The 14,863-nt window shown below is 43.1% G+C and overlaps 1 protein-coding gene across 2 annotated transcripts in view; it reads right to left on the bottom strand.

Moving 5' to 3' along the window:
* The window catches only part of NUP214 (nucleoporin 214), a 387,516-nt gene that overhangs the window by 299,615 nt on the left and 73,038 nt on the right, over positions 1-14,863 (bottom strand). For both annotated transcript variants that reach the window (XM_069237075.1, XM_069237076.1), the window contains exons 14-15: positions 14,400-14,497; positions 477-572 (exon numbers count right to left, since the gene is read on the bottom strand). In XM_069237075.1, the coding sequence (XP_069093176.1) occupies positions 477-572; positions 14,400-14,497 (194 nt within the window). The remainder of the gene's footprint in view (positions 1-476; positions 573-14,399; positions 14,498-14,863) is intronic.

Raw genomic sequence — 14,863 nt, 5'->3', positions numbered from 1 at the left:
GCATTCTTCAAAGAGCATAGGGGATCTTACTTCCTGGCACACTTTACAGCCTTGCATTGATTTGAAGCTTAGAGGGACTTTATGAAATATTGTGGAAAGATCCTGCCTCGTAAACATTCAAACTCAGAGTTCACCCTAGATAAAACATCACGGTGCAGGTGTTCTCAGAAACATTAAGAGCCTTTGTCCTGTTCTACAGGAAACATGACTCACCAGAGGATAATGCCATCTGGACCAAAATTCCGCTAAACATACATAATGCATTGAAAGATCCAATTAATGTGAGAGATAGTGGGAGTGAGGAACCATGAACATTCAACTATAGATTGAGACTCTTTCAATAAACCCTTCTTCAAGGAGGTTACCGGAGCAGCAAGTACCCAGGGTGATCTATGAAGCATAAATAAGCAAAAAGTAAAAAGACGCCTGCGTAATGCAGGAAAATCAAAAATACATTTCTTGCATTCTTTCCTCACCTCTTCCCCGATCCCGACAAGCACAGGGTTTGATTCCTTCCACTGATTCACTGCGATCTCTGATGCTGAGCTGGTGACAGGCTGCGCAGGACGAGTCTAGGACAAGATTTGGAGAAAAGACAACCTCATAAATGTCACCACTGCAGCATGCAAAATAAACACCCAATGGATTAATGGGGATATTTATTAGGGTTTATCAATCATGAGGCATAAGAATCACGTCTAAGCATTTCCTAAATGAAGTTAGTCAAGACCGCTCTCTGAACATGGTATAAAGTGAAAAGTGCGCACCCTAGCTGCAACCTCATTGTGCCATAGCTTATAGCACCTTTTATCCTTTTTAAATTAAAATGTGGACATAACTTGCATTTAGATTTAAGCACTATACAGCTGGGCCCAACTTCAAGAAGGCACAGTGACAGCTGATCTATAGTGTTAAATCTGGCTGTTTAAATGCAAGAACGGTACAACTTTTCACTAGCGGCATCCAGGCCTAGCTATTCCTAAACTCATGCCATAGGGTTTGCTCCAAATAAAAGTACCAAAAGCTTAAGCTTTAGGTTAATATTTGGGATCCTTTGTTTTCTAACAGCCTGTGCCAGGGGCATTCAGTATAGCAGACTTAAGAAAATGTCAAATATGCCAACTAAATAAACAAAACATACGAAAAGGCATAAGCAGTTAGGATGTGTTTAGGAAGCAAAAACTAACTACAGGTTAAAAAAAAAACAAAAAAAAAACAACAAGCTATCCACAGCCAAAATCTAAAATACAATCCAAGAGCGAACACAGCGCATGCTGAAAAGTAGACGTTCCTAGCAATCTCCAAGAATGGATGTTCTATCCTCTGTATGTCCCAAAAGAAAATTCACCTGGGTGAGGTTTGGACTGACTTTAAATGGCCTCATATTATCCCCATGTGTTAATAGATGACCTCCACTGTAAAGATGTGCATTTTTAATCATAGAAGTCTGGGAATTCTGGTAAGTGAGATGTCTGAGTAAAAACCTGATCAACTTGAAAGTGATTGGCAGTAAAAAAAAGAAAAAAAAAAAAAGAAAAAGATGCAAAAGTTGTGTCAAAAAATAGTGTACTCAAACTGTAAGTTTCAAAAGGGTACACTTAATTTTTAAAATTTTGAACAAAAAGCTTTGTTTACAATAACTGATGTAGGGCAATGGCTCCCTGTTGCAGTTACCCCCCACTTTTGGCCTGATATTGATGCTGACTTGACTGAGAAGTGTGCTGGGATCCTGCTAACCAGGCCCCAGCATCAGCGTTCTTTCACTAAAAATGTACCATTGTTTCCACGATTGGCCCACCCCTGGCACACAAATAAGTCCCTTGTAAAAGGTACCAGGTACCAAGGGCCCTGTGACCAGGGTATGTCTCTAAATGCTGCAGCATGTGTTGTTACACCCTAAGGGACCCCTCACCTCACACATGCACACTGCCATTGCAGATTGTGTGTGCTGGTGAGGAGAAAAAGGCAAAGTCGACATGGCATCCCCCTCAGGATGCCAGGCACACAAAATACTGCCTGTGGCATAGGTAAGTCACCCCTCTAGCAGGCCTTACAGCCCTAAGGCAGGGTGCACTATATCACAGGTGACAGCATAGTTGCATGAGCAAAATGCCCGACAGTGTCTAAGTCTATTCTTAGACATTGTAAGTACAGGATGGCCATATTAAGTAAATGGTCTGGGAGTTTGTCAAAAACGAACTCCACGTCTCCATAATGGCTACACTGAATACTGGGAAGTTTGGTACCAAACTTCTCAGAATAATAAACCCACACTGATGCCATTGTTGGATTTATTACAAAATGCACACAACGGGCATCTTAGAAGATGCCCCCTGTATTTTACCCAATCCTTCAGTGCAGGACTGACTGGTCTGTGCCAGCCTGCCACTGAGACGAGTTTCTGACCCCCTGGGGCGAGGGTCTTTGTGCTCTCAGAGGCCAGAAACAAAGCCTGCACTGGGTGGAGGTGCTTAACACCTCCCCCCTGCAGGAACTGTAACACCTAGTAGTGAGCCTCAAAAGCTCAAGCTTCATGTTACGATGCCCCAGGGCACTCCAGCTAGCGGAGATGCCTGCCTCCTGGACAGAGCCCCCACTTTTGGCGGCAAGTCCAGTGGAGATAATGAGAAAAACAAGGAGGAGTCACCCACCAGTCAGGAGAGCCCCTAAGGTTCCCTGAACTGAGGTGACCCCCTGCCTTTAGAAATCCTCTATCTTGGTTTTGGAGGATTACCCCAATAGGAATAGGGATGTGCCCCCATCCCCTTAGGGAGGCGGCACAAGGAGGGTGTAGTCACGCTCAAGGATAGTAGCCATTGGCTACTGCCCCCCAGACCTAAACACACCCCTAAACTGAGTATTTAGGGGCGACCCTGAACCCAGGAAACCAGATTCCTGCAACCTACAACAAGAAGGAATGCTAACCTGAAAGCCCCGCAGAGACAATGGAGACAACAACTGACTTGGCCCCAGCCCTACCGGCCTGCCACCAGGCTCAAAGAACCTGCATCCAGTGGGACCAGCGACCTCTGAGGACTCAGAGGACTGCCCTGCACCCAAAGGACCAAGAACTTCCCGAGAACAGCGGCACTGTTCAGAACCTGCGACAACTTTGCAACAAAGAAGCAACTTTTAAAGATAATCTCCCTTCACGCCAGAAGCGTGAGACTTCACACTCTGCACCCGACACCCCCAGCTCGAGTTCAGGAGAACCAACACTGCAGAGAGGACTCCCAGGCGACTCCAACGATGTGGACACCCTGAGTCGAGACCCCTGCACCCCTACAGCGATGCCTGCAAGAGGATCCAGAGGCTCTCCGTGACCGCGACTGCCTGGTAACAAAGGAACCCGACACCTGGACCAAGCACTGCACCCGCAGCCCCCAGGACCGAGAGGAACCACCTACCAGTGCAGGAGTGACCAGCAGACGGCCCTCATCCTAGCCCAGTTGGTGGCCGGCCCGAGAAGCCCCCCTGTGCCCTGCCTGCATCGCCTAAGCGACCCACAGGACCCTCCATTGCTTTCAATAGCAAACCCGATGCCTACTTTGTCCACTGCACCCGGCCGCCCCTGTGCCGCTGATGGTGTGTTTGGGCTTGTGTGTGTCCCCCCCACTGCTCTACAAAACACCGCTGGTCTGCTCCCAGAGGACACAGGTACCTGTAAGCAGACTAGGACCGGAGCACCCCTGTTCGTCATAGGCGTCTATGTTTTATTATTAAACACAAGCTTTATTATGTCAACATAACCATCAACACAGCCATAAAAACAATTAAAAAAACATAAATAGTTAAGAACATAGGGGAAATTTAAAAGGTCATCCAGCAATTGCAATTAAATGTGAACCCTCCCACTTCATATACACAACATACTTATTTACAAAGATTTGTATTCAAAAGAAAACAAATACGTATATACCAGGCAGCCACAAGGAACTTGCTAACCGCAGAAATTAAAATGTTTGAAGTGTCACTTTTCAGAATCCTTAAGGCAGTGCAACATTGTCTTATGCCCAAATTCCGGCATATTGAACAAATCCACTTGCGCCGGGGAATGAAATATGCCGGGCAAAAGAACATAAAATGTTCAACAGATTCAATACTGTTACAACAGGCAAGACACAGGTCAAATGTTAAAGACGATCCCCAACTGCCTGTTAGGGACAACAGCAGTAAACACCCAAATCGAAAACGAGCATACAGACTCTTCCACAATGTGCCAGGTATGAGATCTAGATGAGGTTCGAATTGGGGGTACAACTTAAAAACAAGAAATTGATTAGTCAGCTGACCATGTGACGTACAAAGGAGGAGATTGTTTTTTTTTTACATAAGACCAATAAGCAGCTTTCAGAGTCAATTTATGGTTTCTCCCTAAGTTCTGTGGATTCTCCCAGTAGCTTTCAATCCCCAGAATACGACACCATTTGGACACATGCCTCAACCATGGGATAGATACTACATTTGATCTTCTTAAAAAGTCAAGAATAGAGTCCCTATATACAGTGAGCTCAGGGGTGGTCCAGATCCTTACCCAAAAGAGTAGGGGTCTCAGGGCTATCAGATCAGCAATGCGATTAAACTGGAGATCCAGATAAGCCAGGATCAGGGGTGTGCTACGAGGGCACACAAGTAAAGCCATGGCAAAATAATTTTTGCCCACAGACAATCTATTGCTGTTATAAAACACCCACACCTCGGCACCGTAGGCGGCCGCGCCCTGCTCCTTGCCCAAATAAATCTTAATAGCGGATATACTTCTTTTGTTAAAGAGCTTTTGTAAAAACGCAGAATAGCGCCCACCCTATTCTGGAGAAGTACCGCACTTTTACTGATCTGATCCTCCCATTGTAGATTATTTGAGATCCTCACTCCCAGGTAGTCTATTGAACTTACCTTGCTTAAAGGGGTCCCATCTAGAATAATAGTGCGTCTCCTAATTGGTCCTGGGCTAAACACCATTAATTTAGTTTTGCTAACGTTCAATTCCAGGCCAAAGTCTGCACAATATAATTTGAACCTATCAACAAGAGTCTGAAGACCCACTGGGGTCTTACAGATAAGTAGAGAATCATCTGCAAAAAGTAAAATAGGAATTTTCTGTGCGTACAGGGCATTGTTCTGACAAGTAGACAACACTTGTACCACCTCATTTATAAATAAGGTAAATAGTGTTGGGGCCAGAACACATCCTTGGCAAACCCCCCTCTGAATGGGAATATGTTCCGATAATTCTCCCCGATTGCCCCATCTCACCTGAGCATATGTATTCTCATGTAACCGTTGTAATAAATGAATTATGTTGTTAGGAGTACCCATTCTAGGTAACACTTCCCATAATTTTTCTCTAGGGACCATATCAAAAGCAGATCGAAGGTCCACAAAAACGACATATAAATTTTGCCTCGCAAGGACTATGTATTTCCAGTATAACAGCATCAGCCTAAAGACCTGGCCTACCGTACTGGTTTTTGGGCGAAAACCCGCCTGTAGTGGGGATAGCACCTGATGATCTTGAACCCAGCTGAATAGCCTTCCCAAAAGCTGTTTAGCAAAACATTTCTGGAGATTCTCAATAAGGCTAAGAGGTCTATAATTAGCTGGGGAGCTCACAATGCCCTTTTTGTGAATCAGAATTATTTCAGCCCCTTTTCCAAGTACTCAGAATTGGGCCCGCTGCTGCGATTTTATTCTAAATAAAATGTATGTACCAGGACCATACTGTTGGTCCAGATTTATATAAATCCCCCGGAATCTTACCCGGCCCTGGCGCTTTGGCAGATTTTAAGGAGTTAATTGCTGCTACAGTTTCCTCCATAGTGAAGATAATTGGGTCTTCGTGAATAGAGCAATCTAGTCCCGGCTTATCCAGCGAATAGCTCATTCTAACCAACAGCGGGGAAGAAGATTCATGAGTTGAGAAATTACAAGGTAGGGCGTAGAGTTTGGAAAAATGACTCACCCAGCTCTCAGGTTGAATATGGTTACTCATGGTGCTCTTAAACCCCTCTTTGTCTATTAGACAATAACTTCCAAAAGGTCACATTGTCATAAATTGTGATTGCAGTAAGCAGGTTTTGCCAGATTGAATCTTTCCAGCTTTTCTTTGCTTGTATTACGGTCTTATTATAAACAAGCCTAGTTGATTGTATCGCCTCCTGAGAACATGTCGTAATAGCTGTTTTTAGTGCTAATTTAGCCTCAGAACACTCCTTGTTAATCCACACATTGGTTTTAGAGTTACCATCAGAATACTTGCTACTGATCTTTTTATAAAAAATATTCTGCAGTTTCTTCAACAGATCTTCATGGATACTAAGAAGAGGAATGTCATTAATTTTATAATCCTCGTATACAGCCATTACATCAACAAACAACTGATAAATCCCTTTTATCAAAAAGGGGTTAGACAGTAAGAAGCAAAGGATTATGATCATTCTTGTAACGTGAGTCCACCTTCATATCTTTTAGGGAGGGCCATAACCTAACATCCACTAGAAAATCATCAATTACACTGGTGGACGAGCCTCGCTTGAAGGTCAGCGCAGTGCCCAAATCAGAGGGAGTACGGCCATTACAGGCCCTGAGTCCATGTTTAAGATGTAAGGATACCAACTGGAAAGCAGCACAGGAACGAATACACAGCCGTTTGTTCGTTAGTTGTGGAATACCCCAAAGTTCACCTTCTTCATCCATTAGACCACTATGTAAACAGGAAGGTTCAAAAGTACAATTCATGTCTCTAGCAATCACTAAGTTCGCCAGAGGGTGCAAGGTATCCAAGAATTCAGACAACTGTGCCAGAGTCTGAGACTCTAATCCCCATGGGACAGAACAAGCATAAACATTAATTATGGTGATCTTAAAGTCACAATAAAAAGTAAGTTGTTCTCCCAATAAATAGGGTGAATCAATTTTTAATACAGAGTGATCACACTGTAGTCTCTTGTTCAAAGATATCAGTAGGCCCCCTTTAGCGTGACCTACGCCCCTCTCTGCTGGTTGAGCCTCAACACAATATGATAAAAACCCGTCTATATAAACTTGATCCTCGGCCCAAGTCTCCTGAAAAAGACAAATATCCTGATTGTTAATATAATTGACCCATTCGGGGTCACCCAACTTCCTGTCAAACCCCGCTAAATTCCAGGACATAATAGATAATTCTGAACTAATTACCTCATCTCTAGACCTAGGACACCGGGTCTCCCTATGACGTATATCCTCGTCAAGCACCGGAGACACTGCTAGATATGGGTCAGTATGTAGTCAATCAGTTGCTGGTGGTATATGGGAAGATTTTACTACCGGAGCTAGAACACACTTTTGAGTAGAACTGGGCCATCCGGGGATATAGATGAACGGGCGGCAGGTGCATGTGGTACAAGTCTAATATCAACCCCTCTCAGATCCCTAAGATAGCTAGTACGCGATTCAAAGTCCATAAGTTTATCTACCAGCAACTGGTCTACAAAACAGATAGAGATAAAGTCAAAGTTTGAGCCAGGTTGACTATGTCTGCCCACCTCGGGGAAATCAGCACGAATGACTGAAAAACAATTGCGCTGAGCACGTAGCCAGTAAATAACCTTATTTATCAGGGAATCATGACTTTCCGATGAGCCAGAGGGCAATTAGGCACCTCAGCCATGTAAATGGTGCCACCTTTGCTCCTCAGTCCTTGGCCCATGTGAACTGGCCGTTTAGTGCTAGCCTGGACTACTGCATCAGTAGGAAACCTAGGCGCCTTAGTAAAATATACAAAGGAGCCTGCAGCTTCAAAAGGAACCTGATGACCAACATCCCCAAAAAGGCCCTTAACAAGGTCAGTAGCTTGAACTTTAGCGGACCTTTGGGACCCCAAGGGATTCCTGTTTGTAGGAGTTATACTGTGCTTCTGCCTTACAATTGCAGGCGCAAGCTGGTGTCCCTCTGCGCAAGAAATGGACACATTTTTTGGAGCAGGGATGGTAGCGGACCCCAAAGAAGGAGTGCCTACTCTCAAACTTAAATCAGACAAGGTAATACTCCCACCCCGTTTAACCCCCATCTAGCCTCTGACACTTGCACTCAGGCTTCTGTGCCTGTCCCCCCTTTAAGGTGTCCATCAGTAATAACACCAGACCCTTAACTTCATCCACCCTCTCGAGAACAGTAACCAAATAAATTCCCTCATGGGATGGTGGCAATCTGTCAGTGTGGTTAGGCAAATTAATTAAGACTTTATCATCGACATGGGTTCCGGATGGAGCCTGTGTGTTTTGAGCCCTCCTTTGACCTCTGCACCTGACCGGCCCTGTGTTGCTGGTGCTGTGGCTTTGGGGTTGCCTTGAACCCCCATCTGTGGGCTGCCTATGCCCAGGAGACTGACTGTGTAAGTGCTTTACTTACCTGAGAAAACTAAACAAACTTACCTCCCCTAGGAACTGTTGATTTTTGCAGTGTCCACTTTTAAAATAGCTTATTTTGCCATTTTAACCAACACTGTGTGTATTACTGTTTTAAATCAAAGTTCTGTACTTACCTGTGTGAAGTACGTTGCATTTCGTGTCCTTACCTCAAATCTTGAATCTTGTGGTTCTAAAATGAATTAAGAAAATATATGTTTCTATATAAAAACCTATTGGCCTGGAGTAAGTCTTTTGAGTGTGTGTTCCTCATTTATTGCCTGTGTGTGTAAAACAAATGCTTAACACTACCCTCTGATAAGCCTACTGCTCGACCACACTTCCACAAAATAGAGCATTAGAATTATCTAATTTTGCCACTATCAACCTGTAAGGGGAACCCTTGGACTCTGTGTACACTATCTTTCACTTTGAGATAGTATATAAAGAGCCAGCTTCCTACAGCTGTCTTCTGCATTTTTCTTAGTACTGAGTCAATAAAGAAAAAAGAAACAGAATTAAGTACAAATTGTAAATTCACCTGAAACAGCAGGCTAGGTCATAGTCTAACGTAGGTTCAACAGAGCAAAAGCTTATCAGTTGTGCAATGGGAATCCAGCATCATATTATGGGAACTGTTAGGTATCTAATATATATTGCACATACAGAAAACAGAGGGTTAAAGTGTTGCAGAGTAAGAGTTCTGGGAATCTTTTTGAAGATGAGGAAAAGATGGCTGCACATTTGATGATGGAAGGGAGGGACGGGTAAGGCAGTGCAGATTTTCGGGGCATGTCCAGAGAAGGATTATTCTAGGTGCAATGGCGAAGGAGCGTCGCCCCCTGGCTAAGCCAGGAGATGAAACATAAAATGATATTTAATTATCATTGTATCTTTCATCTGCTGGCTCACCCAGCAGTGTATTCAGGGTGGGAGAGGGGAGGAGTGGAGAGTGCACTAAGTGCGTATGTGCGTTTGGCCGACCGTTTCATGCCAGCCAAACACACATGTGCACTTAGGTTTCTCCAACCCAGCTGTATACACAGCTGGGCTGGAGAAACAGAACAGACCCTGGGCTTGTGTCTGAGTGGCACTCCGAGTTGCTCAGACCAATCGAGACACATCTTACATGCTATGTTCAGCATGTACACAGCACCAGGATTTCTGGGGAGCCAATTCTGGTATCCCAGGGAATGCTGGGACACCACAAGCAGACCAGAGGAGCAACGCGGCAGGTGGCGACGACAGGAAAAAAGGTACTTTTTTATTATTATATATTTTATTCATTTATCCCCCGTCCCCCCTCTCTCCACGCCTCCCCTCGAGATTTGCGGTGGCTGCCGCTGTTTAGGAGACTTCTTTTTGAACAGGGGTATTTCAAAGCATAGGGGGATATGGTTTCTATGAACTCCACTTGATATGGAGAATTAAAGTTTTACTGCAAGTAGACATGGATGGACGTATATAAATTCTTATATAATGCATGCTGTTATACCCATGGGCCACACTTTGCCCACAGTGTTTAAAAAGGTCTGCGGACAGTCATTTGTTCGCCAAGGCAAACAACTAATTCAACCTCAATATCTGTATTAGTACCACTTTTATGCGTCTTGGGACGCAGTCTTAAGAATGCAAAGGCAGCAGTCAGGGCACTCATGGGTAGCAATCACACATTAAGCAGGAACACTTTGTTTTTTGCTTCAGTCTCAGTTCCACAAGTGCACCAACATTCTAGTCCCCTCTTATAAGTTATTAAAACAAGTTAGTTGTCTAGGGCCTCAAGGCCTGGCTCTTCGACTAAACAGCGCGCTTACATTCAGCGCCTTCAGGCCCTGTGGGTGAATAGCCGCGCTTTACAAATCCATGATTGATTGATATTCATTATGTACCCTTTTCTGCAGTATTGTTCAGGTGCAGACCATCATCCTTCTTAGATCCAGCACAAACATGTGATCAGTGGAATGTTTTATTGGATCAAAAGTCCTGCCATTACTGTGGGAAGCATTCCATTCCATGGTCTGTTTGCTGACCAGTGAGATAGAGAAAGAGGGAAAAATCAAGGGAGGGAGAGAAATATGCAGTCTTGTTAGGCAGCTTTGTTTTTGAAATGTAGTCTAATTTGGGTTTATTTGTCTTCCTTCCTGAGGGAGCTGAACCATACAGGGGGTTTTGAATAAAAATGTAAATCTCCACCTCTAACTATTTTGCCTTTTAACCCCTTCGATGACAGGCCTTTTCCCCTCAGGTGCCAGGCCTTTTTTGGCCTATTTGGGGCAGTTCACACTTAGGCCCTCAACTTTTTGTTCACGTAAGCTACCCATGCCGAATCTGCTTCCTTTTTTCCCCAACATCCTAGGAATTCTAGAGGTACCCAGAGTTTGTGGGTTCCCCTGAAGGAGACCAAGAAAGTAGCCAAAACACAGCAAAAATGTGGTTTTTTTCACACAAACAAAATGGGGAAAAAAGGACTGCAGAAGAAAGCTTGTGTTTTTTTTCCCCTGAAAATGGCATCAACAAAGGGGTTGCAGTGCTAAAATCACCATCTTCCCAGTTTTCAGGAACAGGCAGACTTAAATGAGAAATCCACATTTTTCAACACAATTTTGGCATTTTCCTGGGACATACCCCATTTTTACTATTTTTGTGCTTTCAGCCTCCTTCTAGTTAGTGACAGAAATGGGTGTGAAACCAATGCTGGATCCCGGACCGCTAAACATTTCTAAAAAGTAGACAACATTCTGATTTCAGCAAGAGGTCATTTGTGTAGATCCTTCAAGATTTTGCTACAGAGAGTAACAGCTAAAATAAAAAAATAAAAAATGAAATTGAGGTGGAAAAAAAGCTGTTTCTGTCCACGTTTTCTTCTAGAACTTTGCCAGCTATGGCAGATTTTTTAAAGCACTATACCGTTACGTCTACTGGACTCTTCCGGTTGGGGGGATATATAGGGCTTGTAGGTTATTCAAGAACCATAGGTACCCAGAGCCAATAAATGAGCTGCACCTTGCAATGGGTTTTCATTGTATACTCGGCATACAGCAATTCATTTGGTGAAATATAAAGAGTATGAAGGAAACCTTTGTATTTCCGAAATGGGCACAAGATAAGGTGTTGAGAAGCAGTGGTTATTTGCACATTTCTGAATTCCCGGGTCCCCATACTAGCATATGAATTACAGGGAATTTCTCAAATAGACATCTTGTTTACACACTGTCTTACATTTGGAAGGAAAAAATGTAGAGAAAGACAAGGGGCAATACCAATTGTTCTTTTATTCTGTGTTCCCCTAAGTCTCCCAATAAAATTGGTTCCTCACCTGTGTGGGTAGTCCTAATGCAAGCGACAGGAAATGCAACATGGACACACCATATTTTTACATTGAAATCGGATGTGTTTTTTGGAAAGTGAAAGACTGGGGGATCACTTTGCAACTGGTAGAAAGTGGTTCTTTTTAAGTGCATAACTCCTGTAGCATAGTCAATCTTGGCTGCCCAAACATAAATTCATAGAACCCCTCCGCCCCTCCCAACTACACTTACAGACCCCCTGTCACAGAGTCTATAAAGCCCAGCTGATGGTGACACTTCTTTTTATCAAATAGTAAACATTGTTGTTACCCCTCAACGCATGAAAAAGCAAATGCAGCATTGTCATAATCACTTTAGTTCAATGGGTTGTGCTCCATGTTTTATTCAGTACAGCTTGAGCTGACTGAACACTTAGAATCGCTTAGACTGTAGTACTATTAATTTTTGTCTGCAATAGTTGTGCTTGAGCTACCAGAGTTTTGATTTTGTTAATACTCTGTTTGAATACCCATCCTTTTTTGAAGTCTTATGAGAAATGTCAGGGATTATTAAAAAAGTGAAATCCATTAGTTTCTTGAAATTATTTTTTATAAATGGCTCTGGCAAGAATCAGATCCCCGAGTCCGGATGGTGTGAGGTCTAGCAGAAGGTCTTGGTTGGTTAAAAGTAAATCTGTGGGCTCTTGTTACAGAGAGGTTGGCTGGGACGGAAGGTTAAACATGGCTTTTAAGCAAATGTGTAACAAGTGGAATCATGCCCTGTCCCTTCTAATTTCCTTCAGGAATTCCTCCAAGCCAGAAATTCAGTCACTGTGACAGATTTTCGACATTCTCATTTTTTGGTTTTAATGTCGTAGTCCCTTTGAAAGAACAGTGACTCTGCACTAGACGCATACATAATTGCAAGCAGAGAGTTTTGCTTCTAGGCCATCAATTCAACCCATACGAGACTTCAGACATCTAATGTGTTATCATTCTGGGTCTGAAATGTTGGTTTTGCTTTGGTTGGATCTCATTTCACACATTTCTTGAAGCAACATCTGCAGGAAATTAAATATTTGGAGTTTAAAGGGTGATTTTCCTTTTGATGTGATGAATGAATACCAATGCTGGCTGAATTATCAGCAGCCTGTGGATGGAAAGATAGTTTTAGTGGATCATTTCCTTGCCACTGCCATTATTATGGGCACTGCCGGAAAGTTTAGTGATTTTTCTGGGTTCTATGGTGTATTCCTACAGGCTGCTTGACTAAGACACACAAGTAACTAACTGAAAAGAGGAGGTCTGATTGAAGCTTTGTGGTTTCAAATAGATCTCTTCCCAAGTTCTGAAATATGGGAAGTCCGAGTGCCATCTGTACTTGCTGTCGAGATAACTCAGTTTTCCTTTGACTCATTTTTGTTTTATGGCCTTGAATAAGTTGCTCATTATCAGAAATGTTGTTTATATGAAAGACCTTAACTAACTCTGGGGTGTGAGGGGTATCCATCTAGTTTTAAAGAATTTCCCAATACGAAAAGAATAAATACATCAAAAATTATAATTGATTGTTTACTTTTCAATGTATTTCTTTTCTCAGCAATATTAATGCCCACTTCTACCTTCCTCAAACAACAATCAACCTCATGCCTCCCCAATGCCCTCTTTTCTTACTGCACAGCTCCATGAGAAGTTCACAATAATTGGGATTACCAGCAGGCTTGCAACAAAGAAAGTTGTGGAAATGACCAGATATTGTCATAAAATCAAAGGATAACTTAAGAGGCATGCTCTTGAAATGTGACGAACAGCTATTAAGCTAAAATGCTAGTAGAGATATATACCATTTCAAATTTGCAGCAGCTTGATACAAACTAATACAGGTTTGATAACTACTATTAAGTATCCAATGCACTGCTAATTTAGGACTATAAAGGAATGTCAGCTTCTCATTACAGCAGGCAGGCTTTCCTTGACAAATTCAGAGCACTCGAGTGTCTGCTGTGTTCACTGACTGGCACGAGTCAGCATTATTGGAAGAATGCAGTAGAAACAATGTCATTGAGTGCCACTACACTGGAGGGTAAATGCCACGGTTGTGTTACATGAGTAAGTGGGCTTCCAACAATTGCCTCCTCAACCACCCCGAAAGTATATGCGGAAGGTTTAACAGTGAGTGAGCAAGTCTTGCTCATGAATGGGGACGGAGCGACAAAGCTCTTGAAGTAGATTTAGCACAGTCAGGCATGAGCACTTTTGGTGCCTGGGATGATACAAATGGCCTGTGGGAACTACCAGCATGCACTCCCTACCTACAGAATCCATGTCTGGGGGGGAATACGATCTTGCAGCTCGTGCTGCATTGGTTTACGTCTATGCATATTGTCGGAACGTTCGTGTAATGGAACAACAAGCCAAAAAAAGAAGCAGTTCAATACAACAAAAGGAATTACCAGAGGCTCAGATGAATTCAAACATTTCCTCCCATCCCATGTTTTGCTCCTTGATATGGACACTGCACTCACACCTTAGATCATTTAATGCCAGTGCTCACAGTGATCTGTTAATGTTTTTTCCCCATCCTACTACTTCAATCAAACAATGACACCTGTAAAGCACTCAGCAGCTACTCCTTTGTTTTGGACATTTACAGTGCTCCAAACCACTTACACGGCTAGAAGGTAACATTACGGAACACACATGTAAATAAATAGCCTCGAAATTACCTGTACAGGGCCAGGCTTGGGGGCCGCAGACAGTGGGTTGACTCTCGCTGCCTTCTGCTGGATGGAAGGTACAGAGGCACTAGAAGTCAGACGCGCAGCTGTGTAGGAAAGATAAAACGCTATTTAGTCACAAGCTAATGAACCAGCAGATTTCATTTGGGAACAAATGAAAAATCTAATTTTTACATTTTGCCACAGTGGCAAGAAGCAAGCTCGTTCGAAGAAAATAAATGTGTAAAGTGATGATTGCTGATTACAGCATCGGAGGAGTCACATCATTAAACTGCATATAATACGCCGAGTGTGTTGGAGTGTGGAGGTATAGAGGCTTTAACTTATTTCAGCTTCAAAGGTGGATCCCTGGGCATGCCATGCTTGACATATTCTGCACCTAAACAGCCTCATGAAAAACATACATTTCTGAAACAGCTCTCCAGCACCTAGAATTCCTTTTAGAGCTTCAT

Source organism: Pleurodeles waltl, chromosome 6, assembly GCF_031143425.1.
Source record: "Pleurodeles waltl isolate 20211129_DDA chromosome 6, aPleWal1.hap1.20221129, whole genome shotgun sequence".
Classification (NCBI taxonomy): domain Eukaryota; kingdom Metazoa; phylum Chordata; class Amphibia; order Caudata; family Salamandridae; genus Pleurodeles; species Pleurodeles waltl.
This window is presented reverse-complemented; position numbering and strand designations above follow the sequence as displayed.